This window comes from Panicum virgatum, chromosome 6K (genome assembly GCF_016808335.1).
Source record: "Panicum virgatum strain AP13 chromosome 6K, P.virgatum_v5, whole genome shotgun sequence".
NCBI classification, from domain to species: domain Eukaryota; kingdom Viridiplantae; phylum Streptophyta; class Magnoliopsida; order Poales; family Poaceae; genus Panicum; species Panicum virgatum.
This window is the reverse complement of record NC_053141.1, coordinates 36,314,892-36,330,503: the sequence shown is the minus strand read 5'-3', so window position 1 is coordinate 36,330,503 and position 15,612 is coordinate 36,314,892. Positions and strand designations below refer to the sequence as shown.

At 47.1% G+C, this 15,612-nt stretch overlaps 1 protein-coding gene and 1 long non-coding RNA gene across 2 annotated transcripts; one reads left to right on the top strand and one right to left on the bottom strand.

Annotated features, from left to right (window-relative positions):
- The first annotated feature begins 565 nt into the window (after positions 1-565).
- Positions 566-1,486, top strand: LOC120713443 (acyl transferase 15-like). The gene has a single exon (XM_039999404.1). It carries the CDS (start codon positions 566-568, stop codon positions 1,484-1,486), a length of 921 nt encoding a protein of 306 aa, XP_039855338.1.
- An 8,767-nt stretch (positions 1,487-10,253) lies between these two features.
- Positions 10,254-12,779, bottom strand: LOC120712401. Its single transcript, XR_005690869.1, has 2 exons — positions 10,810-12,779; positions 10,254-10,686 (listed from the first exon to the last, which is right to left on the bottom strand). It is a non-coding gene; the product is annotated as an uncharacterized LOC120712401 (long non-coding RNA).
- Positions 12,780-15,612: the final 2,833 nt, after the last annotated feature.

The following is a 15,612-nucleotide window of genomic DNA, read 5'->3' as shown; positions in this document are numbered from 1 at the left end:
CTCACCTTTTATCGTCGTCGTAGTTATCGTATTGTATTTCGAACTCAGTTTTAAACTTCCGCTGTGTTTTAAACTCTGTCGTTTTATTCGAACCTTTTATGTAAAACCTGTGTTATAAATTAATTTGAAGATTTCTGTATGCTGGTAACACCTGTGCTCGTCTTCGTACGGGTCTAAGTGCAATTGTGATCTTGGAGTACAGTAGTTTAATCGGGATTTTACCCGACAGCCTGTCAGGTTACACCGTTTTAAGTGCACAGTAACTTGATTAAATATTAAGATGATGGTTAGTGCATTTAAGCCGGTTTAATTTGGACGGTGCTGCTACAATGTTGGACCCATATAATTATGGGATAGCAAAACTTGGTTGGCTGGCAAATCGAAGTATATATGGAACTCGTGAGCCTAGAAAAACAGAGAAAAGAGGTCATCGGGATCCATATGCACCAGTATATAGACAGAGCAGGATGGACGCATACCCAGAGATGCACCACCTCCAACGTATTAACGAGAGCATCAAGCTAGCCATCAACGCTAGACAAATCGCAAACGCACATAGAGGACAATGGGGGTTGTGGTGAGAAGGTCATCATCAATGGTGGTGAGGCCATCAGAGCCGGAGCCGACGGCGGCGACGAGCAGCGCCGACGGCACCATAAAGCTCTCGTCTTTCGACATGGTTTTCGCCATGGAGCCGATCACAGGGTTCCACGTGTTCGAGCATCCGATGCGCGAGGCCGCCGAGACCATAAAGGGAGCGCTGTCCCGAGCGTTGGTCCCCTACTACCCTATCTCCGGTCGCATGGTCGTTGCAGGGCCTGGCGGCGACGAGTTCCACATCCGGTGCAGCGGCGATGGTGTGGCAGTCGTCGCCGCCTCCGCGAACCGTGCCTTGAAGGACGCCGAGTTCTTCGCCCGATCGCCTGACACGAGGACGCCGCCGCTGGTGGAGGAGCTCGCCGTCTACTACCCGGCCGAGCGCTGTGGCCTCGCCGACCCGCTGCTGCTGATGCAGGTGACGGAGTTCTCGTGCGGCGGGTTCGTCGTGGGCGTGACCTGGAACCATGGCGTCGCCGACGGCGCCGGGATGGCCCAGTTCTTGAAGGCCGTCGGCGAACTCACGCGCAGGTCGCCGTCGCCGTCCTTTGCTCCGGTCAGATGGGACGATTCGCTCCCCAGCCGCCTCTCTCCGCCCACCGTCCAGACCTACAAGCCGTTGGGCCTCGTCTGCCTCGACATCACCGTCCCCTCGAGCTCCAACGACTGCATCAGATCTGAGTTCCCCGAGCACTCCAATGGCCGCCGTCGGACTTGCACCGTGTTCGAGGCGGTCGCCGCTGTGCTATGGTGGTGCCGCACTCGCGTGATCGCCTCCCGCCCGGATTCTCTGGCTCTGTTCACTGTCACAACTGGTTTTTTAAAAAAAAACGAATGCATAACTATATGTGTGACAGTATCAAATTCCATACATATAGTAACATCATAATGAAATAATGAGCAACAATATCACATAAAAGAAACAACACTAAACGACTATCAGAGATGTACAGCTTCTCCCGGAAACGAAGGTTCCGCACTTCACAAGCTATCGACCGGGGGTTGCGTACGTCTAGAACTCAGCAACATCTTCAACTTCATTGTAACTTTTTTCTCTGAGCAGTGTTGTTATAGCAAGGGTGAGTACATGTCGTACTCACCAAGTATATTGGAAAAAATAAATGACATGAAAGACTTAAAACAAGGATAAAGGCTGGTTGAATAAAACGGTAAGCATTTTAATTAACAGTTGAGCATTAATAGCCTAATTACTATTCATGTATGAACCATCCCACATTTATAAAAAAGAAATATATGTCTCAATAAATAAAAAGCTTGGAACATTTAAATAACTGAATCAATCAATAATTTTTATTAAGTAGATATTTGAGGGTCCGAACCGCTCTTGACTGTGAGCACAGCTGATATATCAGTTTTCACTCTGCAGAGGTTGCACACTTTCACCACAAGTCGTGTCTCCTTTTGTGTCCGGGTTTACAAGACCCTTAAACACTTCCTTTGGTGAGTGGCAGTGATTCACTACGAGGCCTTTACAAAGACTCCATAACCAGTAGTAGCCCGCTAAGGCAGTGGCGGATCAAGGATTTTAACTTAGGGTATGCCACACAATTTTTTTATATATAATTCAGTAACTATAAGAATTTGCCAAGCAATCTGATATGCAAGTAAAAAATAGCTAAAAGTATGATAATTACCATTGAAGATCTCATAATATCTTAAATAGTCTTGGTGTATGTTTCCAAAAAAAAATAGATGCAATATCTTGATTACATTTTCATAATCAACAATTATACAAATAAAACACGAGATTATAAAAAATACATAATGCATCAACAAGCAACTCCAACAACGCCTCTACTAAATGAATTGAGATAAGACTTCATGAGCAAGGAACAAATTATCAAGATAATAAATTCAAATGAGCAAAGAACATAATTCACGAACGGGGTATATGCAATTTTAAATCTCACGTGGACTACCATCACATTAAAACAATAAACTCACATCAATTGCTTTCTTTAAAAAAAACATCAATTGCACCATAATTTTACCGGCCAAGATGACTTAGATGTCTAATTATATAGATGAATTAGAAAATTGCAGCGGACGGGGAAGGATGTGGGTCACCTCAGCGCAGCGCAGCGGACGGGGAGATTGCTCGGCCTGGGCGGATGGACAGAGTTGTCAGGCTAGCTCCTAGCAGCCATGCGGGGGTCGTGTGTAGGGCTGGACGAAAAACTCGTAACTCGCTAGCTCGCTCGACTCGCTCGTTAATGGCTCGGCTCGAGCTCGACTCGTTTTATAATGAGCCAGCTCGTTTTATAACAAGCCAGCTCGTTTTATAACGAGCCAGCTCGAGCTGGCTCGCGAGCCGCTCGCGAGCCATAACGAGCCAGTTAATTATGAAGCCAGCAAATTTAAATGGGTGCATTGTTAAAGACAAAAAATTCTAATGACTCATATTTGAAGAAAATGAGTGCTGCAATGTTAAACAAATTTGATAAATATTTGGAAGAGAAGAACAATGTCATGGTTATTGCTACAATCCTTGACCCTAAGTTCAAAATGATATATATTCAGTTCTATTTTAGTCAGCTTTATGACTCCTCAAGGTATGAACAAGAGGTTGCTTATATAAAAAATGAGTTAGAATAGTTGTATAAGAAGCAAGAATTGGAACAATGCTGGAAAATGGATAATAAGAGCAGCATAAGAAGCAAGAATTGGAACGAGCCAAACGAGCTATAACGAGCCAAACGAGCCATACTCTGTGATGATGTGTGTTCATATTGTCTCTCTACATTGGCTCGCGAGCCAAACGAGCTAGCTCGAGCTCACTAACGAGCCGAGCCGAGCTAGCCTGCTGGCTCGTTAGTATAACGAGCCGAGCCGAGCCAATATGTTAACGAGCCGAGCTATAACGAGCCGAGCCATAACGAGCCGAGCTGGCTTGATATCCAGCCCTAGTCGTGTGATGCCCAGAGTTCACCAAACCGGCGGGAACCGGTCCGGTTTGACCAGTTACCGGTCAAACCGGTTCGGACCGGTTCTGGTTTCGGCTGGTACCCAACCGGTCAAAATTTAAATTTAAATTTAAATTCAAAAAATGAAAAATTCTCAAAAAATTCCTAAAAATACTTCAAGTTGCGATGAATCTAATGGTATCAAATTTTCTCAAAAATTCGTTCATTTAGTATAGTTTGCGGGGATTTAAAATTAAATCAAAAAAAGAAAAAATTGGGCCGGCCCATTAAGGCCCACCAGTCAAACCGGCCGGTAAACCGGTCGGTAAACCGGTCAAACCGGCCGGTAAACCGGTTGCACGGGAGCTTTTAAATTTGGATTTGAATTCAAACCAGTCAAACCGGCCGGTAAACCGGTCGGAACCGGTTGCACGGGAGCTTTTGAATTTATTTGAATTTGGATTTGAATTCAACCAGTTTCCACCGGTTACCGGTCCAACCGGTCCGGTAAACCGGAACCGATGGCCGGCGGTTTGGGTTAACCGGTCGGAAAAAAAAAACCTTGGTGATGCCACGCCGTTGCAGGAGTGCTGGCCTCCAGCGGGGAACAAGGCAAGGGCCAGCATCGTAGTGGAGGGGAGGACGAACTGCTAGCTACGGATGAAAGTAGGAACTGGAAAATCCCGTACCGACCGACACCGTATACCATATATACCGATCGAATATCATTTTTATAGAAAAATTCGAAATTCAGAAAAAATCCGGTAAATTCGGAAACGAAATCGGGGGAAGCTTTTTCCTGACCGAATTTTTGGTTCCCATTTTTTACACGGGAATTCCCAAATTCTTCCCGTTTATTTCCCGTTTACTCAAACATTCAGCAATTTGATTAGCCCTCGGTCTAATTTATTAGTTCACAAGAGCATGCTGCAATGCTCCGTGGCCAAGGTGGGACTAAATCGTCATGCTGTGCTGCTACCTGCCGGCCTGCTGCCTGGCAGCCCCGCTCCTGCATGCATGTGGGCCAGCGGCCACGGACTGCTAGCTACGGTAGGTATGGGCCAAATTGTTGGAGCTCGTGTTATGGTTCAGGGTATATGCACGACTATTATACTGCTAAACACACCACCGATATTATTTAGTTACAGAGTACATGCAGAATTTATATTTGCATTGAAATGATTGTTGGTCTGTGCTTGTTGCATGTGCCCATAAATTCTAACTGGAGGAATGGAATGGTTTGGCTTACTTTTTCCTTTTCTTTTCATTTTCTATATATATTATGATATTCTATTTGTCCATATATTATGAATAGTTGTGACCGTTGTGTCGAGTTGAATATTCGGAGGGGTTACATGATTCCTCATTCCCGCTTTGAGCACCGGTTCCCGACCGTTATCGACATGCTTCGGATCGGATTGTACCGTTTCAGATATCCCGCATAACCGATTTCGTTTTCCCGACCGAGCTTTCCCGTTTCTGTTTCCGTTTCCGAATAAAAATATGAAAACGAAAATGGTTAGGGTATTTTTCCCGACCGATCCCGACCGTTTTCATCCCTACTGCTAGCTCTACTACAAGAAATGGTGGCGCTTGGAGATGGAAAATACTAATCGAGCGACTCTTTTTTACAGACTTATTACAGTACATGTGCTGGGCCGGATTTCAGGGTATGCCGCTCCTTGGATCCGCCCCTGCACTAAGGTTTCAGCAGCTGCGTAAGTGAACCTCCCGCAAAACGTAACCAAAACCAAACAAAATGCACCCTTGGCAGGCAGCGAACTCCTCATCACAGGCCCCCTCATGCGTCTTTTGGTCAGCTATTAACAAGCTAGAGACATCTAATTAATCAGCCAAGACCAAAGCCATATAGTCCTTATGGTTGCGCTGTTTTTCTGGGTGGTCGCTCCATGGTTGATTTTAATCAAGTTTACAAATTCATCATATTGTTCCAAAAATTATACATTAAAGTCTCATGTCTCAAGTAGCATTGTTGTAAACCACCCATACCATTGTTCAGCAACTAAGCAGACTACCCAAAAGGATTTTGTAAAAGTAACCCGGCTATTCAAGGACATGGATAAACAAATAGAATAATAGGTACCCATCAATTTAAATATACTTGCCTTGAATCCAGGTAATAACTGCTCAGTATCTTCAACTCTTGTTCTTGAATATCTTCTTTCGAACTATGTTCCTTTCTAATTAATCGCGATAAGCATCGGCACAAACATATAAGAAACAAGCAAACAAGAACAACTAAGAAAAGAGCACTAAACAGAACAAAAGCATTAAAATAGCACACTAAAGGAGAGGGCTTGAAGCTACGATCACAAGAACGCAAGAAACACTGAAAATGGAGCTACGGTTAAAAAGATAGAGCTATCCGAAGTTTTATTTATCAAGTTTCAGTATAAATTAAACCAGTGAACTATTTAACTATGAAATAAAAGGCATGTGAGACAAACAAGCGTACCATTTATGATTTGTGGTTTCAACTAAACAAGTTATTTAGAAACACATTTATATTCAGGTTTAATCAAATTAACATTATTTATGAAAACCGGTATACAACTCTAATTAGCTTTTAATTATAAAACTAGTTTCATTAGTCATTAATCAAATTAATTATTAACTTATTTTAAAATGTGAACTACAATACAATAATGCTGCAACACGATAGCTTACGTGAAAACAAAACTAGCGCAACAAAAACGGACTAAAATGGAGCTATAACCTACAAACTATGGGAGAAAGGCTGTAGGAATCTACTTGCGATTAACTCAAGATTTCAAGAAACAGATTGAAAATCTCGAGGTCCTCTATGGCCGGCGGACAAAACCTTGATACGGATCAAATTGCCGATGATTTAAGGTAGGAGAGGGTTTGGAATTTCGGGGGGGGGGGGGGGGGGTGGTAAGGAAACGACCAGGAGATTTTGTATTACCTCTTGCTTTCGGCGGGGCATGCATCGTGGCGGCCGAACTAGCAGCCAGACGGTAGCCACGGCGATCTGTTCTGTTGTTGGCGATGGTATTCTGGGCTTGGGTGCCGTGGTAGCACGCACGCCAAGAGGCCGGCAGTGGGGCGTCGGCCGATCGCTCCAATCGCGCGTGGAAGGCACTGGATCGACGGCGGCTTGGTCTGCTCCGGCGGGAACTGGCCGCAGTGCTGCACGAGGGAGAGAGACGAGGCGGCGCGGTGTTGTGCGTGCGCGAGGAGTGCGGCTGCAGCATCAGGAGGAGCGGCGAGCAAGGCGGGAGGCGGCGCTAGGCTGGACGCTGCAGCCTGCAGGTCTGCGCAGTCATGGGGAGGGGGCGCAGGGATCTGGGTTCTCGTGCGGCAGGGAGGCCTGGCACTCGGCGTACAGGGGCTAGGGCAGCTGGGCTGGGCTCTCGTCCCCCTTTTTTTTCACGTGTATGTGGCAAGGGAAGGTGCCGTTAAGGGCTCATGTAGGGGTTGGACTCGGCCTTCTCCTTTTTTCTATGCGTTGCAAGGGGCAAAACAAATAGCAACAACCAATTATATATTATGCAAAAGAGCTTAACATGTTAGTCTTAATCAATCTAGCTGGACACTTCTATAATTCTCATAGTTACCCGGTTTATTATGTAAGAAGGCAAGCATGAATACATGGGCTCAACCATTTTAGCCTCCATCTATTGGAATTTCCTACCCTACAAATAGTACACATCATATATCCAAAAACATGAGGAATGCACATCATATACCTTGTGTTGTTTGTGTATCATTTATTTTTACATTATTTTTTTAGTTGTACATATCCAAAAACATGAGGAATGCACATCTACAATGTTAAAAAAGAACTTCAGAGTGTTGGTGAAAACAATAACTTCAACTGAGCCATCTCCATCTATTAGTACCTATCTTCAAAAACAAGGGCGATGTTCAAAGTTGTACTAACTACCGTGGGATTAAGCTGATGAGCCATACGATGAAGCTCCGAGAGAGGGTTATCGAGTATCGCCTAAGAAGAGTGACAAGTGTGACCCAAAACTAGTTTGGATTCATGTCTGGAAGGTCAACCATGGAGGCGATTTTCTTAATACGACAATTGATAGAGAGATATAGGGAGCAGAAGAAGGACTTGCACATGGTCTTTATTGACCTCGAGAAGGCGTATGACAAAGTACCGAGAAATGTCATGTGGTGGGTCTTGGAGAAGCACAAAGTCCCAACTAAGTACATTACCCTCATCAAGGATATGTACAAGGATGCGCCGACGTTTGTCCGGATATGTGATGGCGACACCACTGACTTTTCTATTAACATAGGCCTACACCAGGGGGTCAGCTTTGAGCTCTTATTTATTTGCATTAGTGCTGGATGAGGTCACAAGGGATATACAAGGTGAGATCCCTTGGTGTATGCTCTTTGCTGATGATGTGGTGCTAGTTGACGAGAGTAGGGCATGTGTTAATAGAAAGTTAGAGCTGTGGAGACGCACGTTAGAGTCGAAAGAGTTTAGAATTAGTAGGACCAAGACCGAGTACATGATGTGTGATTTCAGCGCGACTAGGCATGAGGGGGGAGACGTTAGTCTAGGTGGGCAAGTCGTGGCCCAGAAGGATATTTTTCGGTATTTAGGATCGGTGCTACAAAAGGATGGCGATAGTGATGAAGATGTTAAGCATAGAATTTCAGCTGACTGGTTGAAATGACGTCAAGCTTCTGGCATCCTTTGTGACAAAAGGGTGCCACAAAAGCTAAAAGGTAAGTTCTATAGGACAGCAATTTGCCCGGCGATGTTATACGGTGCTGAATGTTGGCCTGCAAAAAGGCGACATGTCCAGCAACTGAGTGTAGCAGAGATGCGGATGTTGCGGTGGTTTTGCGAGCACACAAGGAGGGATAGAGTCCGAAACGAAGCTATTCGGGATAGGGTCGGGGTGGCAACAATTGTGGAGAAACTTACCCAACATCGGCAAAGATGGTTTGGACATGTCCAACGGAGGCCTCCTGAGGCGCCGTGCGTAGTGGGGTTCTTGACCGGATCGATAATGTAAAGAGGGGTAGAGGTAGACCTAAACTGACTTGGGATGAGTCGGTTAAGAGAGACCTTAAGGATTGGAATATCTCTAAAGAGATAGTTTTGGATAGGAGCGCTTGTAGACTAGCTATCAATGTGCCTGAACCATGACCTTTATTTCTTTTAGGTTTCATCTCTAGCCTACCTCAACTTGCTTGGAAAAAAAAGTTATGTTGTTGTATACTTCATATATCATATAGACAGTACACACTCGCGATGGGTGAGAAGGCATGAAAACGCTTTTAAAGAAATGCATTCATTTTCATTAAAAAATAAATATGCTGAACATTAACCTCTCATCCGCATAAAATTGAGTTTGAAGTCAGTCAAAAGATACCCAAATTGACTAATCAAAAGCATAATAACAACATGACACAGTTATTGATCTATGAAGCAATAGTATCAAAGAAATAATCAGCTCAACAATCCATTTTGCATAAGTAAGCTCATCACAGGCGCTCCGGCCCCCAAGCCCGAGCACCTCAGTTCCCCAGCAGGATCTATTGAAATCAAGAACTAACAATCACCAGAGAACTAGATCGAACCACCTGACAAATCAATAGATCGACAGGAACCCAGCACAGGTCACAGGAGGCTACAAGAGGCAGGGGGGAACTGATGCGTCGCCGCTGATGCGGAAGAGCTCGATCAGGTCGTAGAACTGGCCATAGATGTCACCGCAGTGCGCAGACGCGGCCATCGCTTGGGGGAGCAAATTCGGCCTGCCATCGTCGAGTCCTCCGCGCCGACGACCTCTGCCTCTGCTCGCGCTAATTCCAGTGGCTGCGCCGCTCGGGCCCCGCGCCGCCCGAGTCCTCCGCACCGTCTGAGTCCAACTAATTAGCATTTTTATGTTCTTATGGATGCATATCAATGCAAGATCATCCAAAGGACGCTGTAACATTTCTCAATGCTTCCCATAAAAAAACATTTCTCAATGCTGTGAGCTGATACCATCATCCAAATGACAGCTCCATTTGTACAAAAGCAAACATCAATGTTATCACATCATTGACCACGAACTACATTTAAACATTCAAATGCTCCTGGATATAGTTCAGTTACCAGTGCAAACAATGTTCCAAAAGGCGCTACTAGGCGCTCGCCTAGGCGCGCCTAAGCGCTAGGCGGAGGGCTACCGCCTCGCCTAGGTGGGTAGGCGGACCCCTAGGCGGGCGGAGCACCTCCACCGGTCTCCCTCCGCACCTGAGCACCTCCGCCGGTCTCCCTCCGCACGTGGCTGCTGCTCCCCTCCGCGCAGGGCTGCTGCTCCGGCCGAGCCGGGCCGCTCCCCTCCGCTCCTCGCAGTTGTAGGTAAGCACATCGATCTGCCCTCCCCTGCTCATCTCTCCTCTGCTCACTACCTCCTCCCTCCCTGGATTCTTTGGGCCGCCGGTCTCCCTCCGTGCGGGGCTGCTGCTCCTGCCGGCGGCCGGCCGCTCCCCTCCATGCCGTGCACGTGCTGCTGCTCTGCTCCCGCCAGCCGCTCCCCTCCGCGCGGGGCTGCTGCTCCCGCCAACCGCTCCCCTCCGTGCACGTGCAGCTGCTCTACTCCCGCCGGAGGAGGAAGAGGAGGCAGGGGAGACGGGCGGAGGAGGAAGAAAGAGCGTAATCCGATCGGGATGAGTGGATAAGGGGAAGGCTGGGAGGTGGGCTGAGCTGTTTTAGTGGGCTTTTGTCCAAATTAGACCCATTGGCTGCTTATTTTTCTTTTTCTTTTAGAAATATATGTATGTATATAACAAGTTATACATGTATATGTGCGTACGTGCTACCGCCTAGCAAATCGCCTTGAAACGCCTAGGCTCGCCTAGGCTCTAGGCGGTGACCCGCCGCCTAGAAACCGCCTAGCGCCTACTTGAACAGTGATTGCAAGTGAGCTTCTTTATCTGCATCGCAGCGGCAGCTCTCCCTAGGGTCCCCTTTGAAGGGTCCAGCATTCCAGCTAAACTCAAACAAGTGAGCTTCTTTATCTGCAAGTGAGCTTCTGGATATAGTTTAGTTACCGTTGCAAGTGAGCTTCTTTATCTGCATCGCAGCGGCAGCTCTCCCTACGGTCCCCTTTGAAGCGTCCAGTATTCCAGCTAAACTCAAACAGGTCCACATGAATTCGAACTGAAACAACAAGCAGCATGAATTCCAAAACAGGGTAGACCCAAAATTGTCTGAACAATAACCAAAATTCATACTGAATGAATCAGACAACTTAAGATTTTTTGGGGAAATCAACAAACATACTGTTAATTTACTTGCAAATTTGATAAAATACTCGACTATGAGCATATGACTATTCAGCTTTGTACTATGAGCATATGAACAAATTGAATCTCCCAGCCTAGGCACGCATTCTTTCAGAGCCACCACCTGCATACATATCAATTTGACTCTTTCACTCATAGAAATGGAGTACAGAGTATAAAACATCAAGATATATAACCAGTAGCAAAATACTCCATTATGCAAAAATTAAAGAACTTGAGATGTCCATTTAGATTGCTGGCAGAATAATTTAGCTAGTAGCCAAATACAACTTGAGATCTACCACGAACAATAATTTAGCTGGTAGAAAGACACCTTAATCAAAATAAGCAAGCAGGGCAACATTCAGTTTGTCACAGCAGATCATGGATAAGTAGTGGTGAGGACGTATCTTGTACCGATGAGATGGCAGAACACAAGGAACTGAACGGTTGTATCAGGCTCCTTTTGATTAACTCCTTTAACAATCCTAAACAAACTCTATCAATTGTAACCAACCAGATCTCTAAACTAACTCAATCTCCGAACCAAACTAACATGTTGATGAAGTCTGAATGTGCTGTCCTCATCCACACGTAACTGAGCATGACACAGCTAATCAGATTTGCTCACTGACCCATCAGTAAAAAGAAAAGCTTTAGAAAGTTGATAAAAACTGTCAATCACTTAGGCAGAAGATATGCTATCCTTTAATGCAGACTGTGATAAAACTGATAATTACTCACGTAGAAGTAAGGCATGCTATTGCTAAATGCAGGCTAGTTCCCATAAATAAGAGATGCTGTGAATTGATTGTCTTATTGCTCAATTCCATCAAATAACAGATTACAAGAATATGGCCATCAAGCTTCATATAAAATATTGAGAAGGCTACATAGTTTTGAAACCTCTGAAGCATGAATACCAACTTGACTCTTAAAGACAAATCATCCAGGACCACTATGAACTTATGGATACAAAAGGAGATAAAATCTAGTAGGTATTGTTGGACCAGAGTAACCTTGAACAGCAAAAAAGTTTTGGCAGTCTTCACTTTAGGAATCAATACCTGTATGATGATTACACAGATTTCATCAGTGAACTCCCTTACCAAATCCCTCTACCGCGAACACGTCCACAACAATGCACAAAGTGAATATGGCCTTCCACGGGAATATTCGCTGTTGTGCTTCTGCTGCCAGGAGATATCATACCAGCACGTATGGTAAACTGGTTGCATTAGCTGTCAATTATCTGCTAAGAAACAAAGTCTGAATTATGAATTGATAGGAAAAGTAAATAAATTCCCTCCTAAATTGCTGACCCAGTTAAGTGTAATCAACGGCCGAAGATATAACAGAGGACAAGGTACCAGAATGCAGGATTGCTGCAGTTATCTACCCACCATCCATATGGAGCTATGAATCTGTTAAAGAAAATCGACTCCACAAGGTATAGTGTGGATGACCATGGGATTCGATTGTGGCATGACAAATTGGATTGGCTTGGAGAAGCTTGCAAAATCAAATCTATCTGACTTACCTGAGAGGCCGTCTGTGGGTGTCAGCTCCGGCCTATCTGCAGCCTCGGCAAGGACAGAGATCCTCATCCACAGTACAGAGCTGAACAAGACGCAATGTGATACCACAAGATTAAAATGATGAAGTCGAAGCCGCTCAAGATCTCCCAGAAATCCACCTTCCCACGAAATGCAGAGAAGCCGCCATCGCCCCGACGGCGTGGCTGCACCTCCGCGCGATGGGATGGTGGGGTCAACGCTTAGCGAGACGGCTCGGAACGATGGGAAGGCGGCGGCTCCACGCGACGGGAGAGCGGCGCACGCGCAATGGGACGGCGGGATCCGCGGCCGTGGTCTGATTAGGCGGTGGGACGGCGGCGGCGGTGGCGGCGGCGTGCGGCGTCCGCCCGGAGCGGGCACGGACTGCGGCGGCGGCGGCGGCGGCGGCGGCGGCGGCTGCGTGCGGGGGATGCGGCGTGCGGGAGTTCGGCCCCCGCCCGGAGCGGGCGCGGACTGGGGCGGCGGCGGCGTGCGGGGGGCGCGGCGGGAGGGCGAGATTGGATGGGAGGAGGACAGATCGGGCGCGGACTGCGGCGGCGGCGGCGTGCGGGAGGAGTATAGTTGGCCAAACGGGCCAAGCCCGACGGGCCGGCATTGACACAGTCCAAAAAACACGGCCCAAGAATGGTCCGGCCCATGACTAATCGTGCTAGTGCCGAGCCCGTGCCAGGCCCAATGCCGTGCCTAGCCGCGATCGCGGCACGCGGCCCGAGCACGGGCACAGCCTGCTTAAGGCCGCAGCACGGGATGGCACCACGGCGGCCCGATAATTTTCTACCGTTGGATGTGTTTGGATGAATAATAGCCGTTGGATCAAATCCCTATCTATCTATACTATAAGGATCCTAAACAATTGAAAGTCATCTTCACTTCAAATATTCCGCCATACCCCTCACAGCCGGGTTCACTTGTCAGGCCGGTGATTGCAAAAGTTTTGAGGTATTGATGAAAATCACTATTTCTAAAATGGTTCTGCCTTTTTGACGCTATTTTTTTCACCAAACTTCTTGCTTACCCGCCCACCTATACCCACAATTATTTCCTTGTTTTGTTCCAAACGTTTCCTTGATTCCTTTGGCCTCCAGGTATTTGCTTCTTTCCTATTCGCTTCTTTCACGTACAGTGATGCGGATTTGTTGCTTTCCATACCCTCCAGGCCTCCACGTATTTGCTTCTTTCCATATTTGCTTCTTTCACGTACAAGGGACGCTGATTTGTTGCTTTCCATACAATCGCTGCTGCACCATAGTCTATCGCTGCTGCAACTGATTCGCCGCCAAGTTCGAGCTCCGGGACGACCGGTGCCAAGGCCGCCGCCGCTGCGTAGTGCATGGTCGAGGCGTTGCGGACACGCTCCGGAAGAGCACGCCGCTGCCCCGACGTCCCCGTCTGACCTCCTGCCCTCGTCGGGGTGTCGCCGAACACGGAGCCGCCGTTGTGAGCGCCCTCGGCGGCGGCGTTGCCGTCCAGCGCGTGGGTCTACGCTATCCTGCCCGCGGGCAGTCTGCCGCCCGCCGCCTGCCATGCCGCACCCCGCCTCGTGCTTCACGTCTTCGAACACTTCAACGCCGAGATCGAGTGGACGCTGCACCCCGGCGGCATCGGCGTGCTCCACGTCGCGCTCTGCGTCGGCGCACGCCTTGGCCAGGAGGTGGCCTCGCTGCGCTAGGTTAGGGTTGCCGACGCAGTCGGCATCAACCTCGTTCCGGCGCCGCCGCTCGTTGTGAGTATGTTCCTTGTTCTTTTGCTTCGAGTTGCCATTTAGAGTTTTTGTGTTTCTTTGATACCATGGTTCCACAAGCTTTTTGTTGCTATAGGTTCACCAAGAATTGGCTGCCTCGTGTTAACAAGATGGATCGATCAACTCCCTTTGCCGATGTTACTAACCAGACGAAAACACAAAAACGTGGCCGATCCAATACTGATCAAATTGGTAAGATGTATATGTGGCTCTATGTGATTGGTTTTACTTGTTCTTATTTTACTTTCGACACAGGTGAAGAAAATATTGATCCTACTTGAAGCGTCCCCTCATAAGAGAAGACTTAAAAGTGATACAATATCAGTCCCAGGAGGCTGATAACACTTTTATTATATCAGATAGTACATCACCGTATAACTCAACGTGGAAGTGGGCAGTGAAGCGCCACTATCGCGAGGATAACAACTAACACCCACATAACGATATTAACTACGAAGAGGGGGTCATCAGAGTCTTGCGCCATACGGAACTTCCTGCGGCTGACCCTATCCACAGGCAAGGTTGGGTACATGACGGAACTTCTACTCGACGTCTTCGGGAACGTAGTCCGGATCTTCCTCTGTAAAAATTAAGAATGGGGTGAGTACAAACATACTCAGCAAGTCCAACCACACCCACGGAGGGGGTATAAACAGAATATAATGCACTGGGTAAATCAAGGATAAGGCTAAGATTTAATTTGCGGAAAGCAAATTTTTATGCAGGGTTCGTTTGAAAGAAAGGATTTTCAAATCAAGTTTTTCTTGTACCGGGTAACACGTAGTGTTGACCCACACAGGATCCAAGTTTTAAGCTGCTACCAGACTCCTCATCCGCCGTAGCACACGGCACAACTGCCAGACACTTTTCCAAAACCACTCACGCCAACCTGTCCATTCCCAGAAGAAACACTAGTTATATGATCACACCGTAACTCGCACAGTACCATGGGCACGACTATTTGAATAGATTTTAACTCTGCAGAGGTGGGCAACTTTACCCACACGCGGGGTACCACAACACGATCACTTTAGTGTCGGTGCAGATCCCAACAAAGCCATTACTCACCTTAGCTAGACCTGACTAGCCACCACGGGATCCACCAAGGGGTCATCGACCTTTCACCTAGGTTTAACCGGGGCATAAGTCACACAGAGCTTATCCCTTCTCCTCAGTCACCTGTTGCTCTCAGCCCTCCTGATGGCTATCAGACTAACTAGTGGGGTTTATGCTAAGCCGTTGCCCATTCAACGGTCGAGTGGTTTGCACGATAGTGGAGTTAGGTGAGATGACACACCAACTCGGTCCTTAATTGTGACAAGATGGATATCTCCCTTCCTTGCTCTACCACACAGGTTAGAGCACACCATTTGGCAAATCACACAGAAGTGCCAGCAATCCCGTCTAAACTTGTCTTTCGAAAATTCCACATTTTTCCCTTCCCACACACTCACGCATTTTCCTTTTATAAAACAAGTTGTAT

Coding starts and splice junctions, on each gene's coding strand:
- LOC120713443 (XM_039999404.1), top strand. CDS start 566: ATGGGGGTTGTGGTGAGAAGGTCATCATCAATGGTGGTGAGGCCATCA.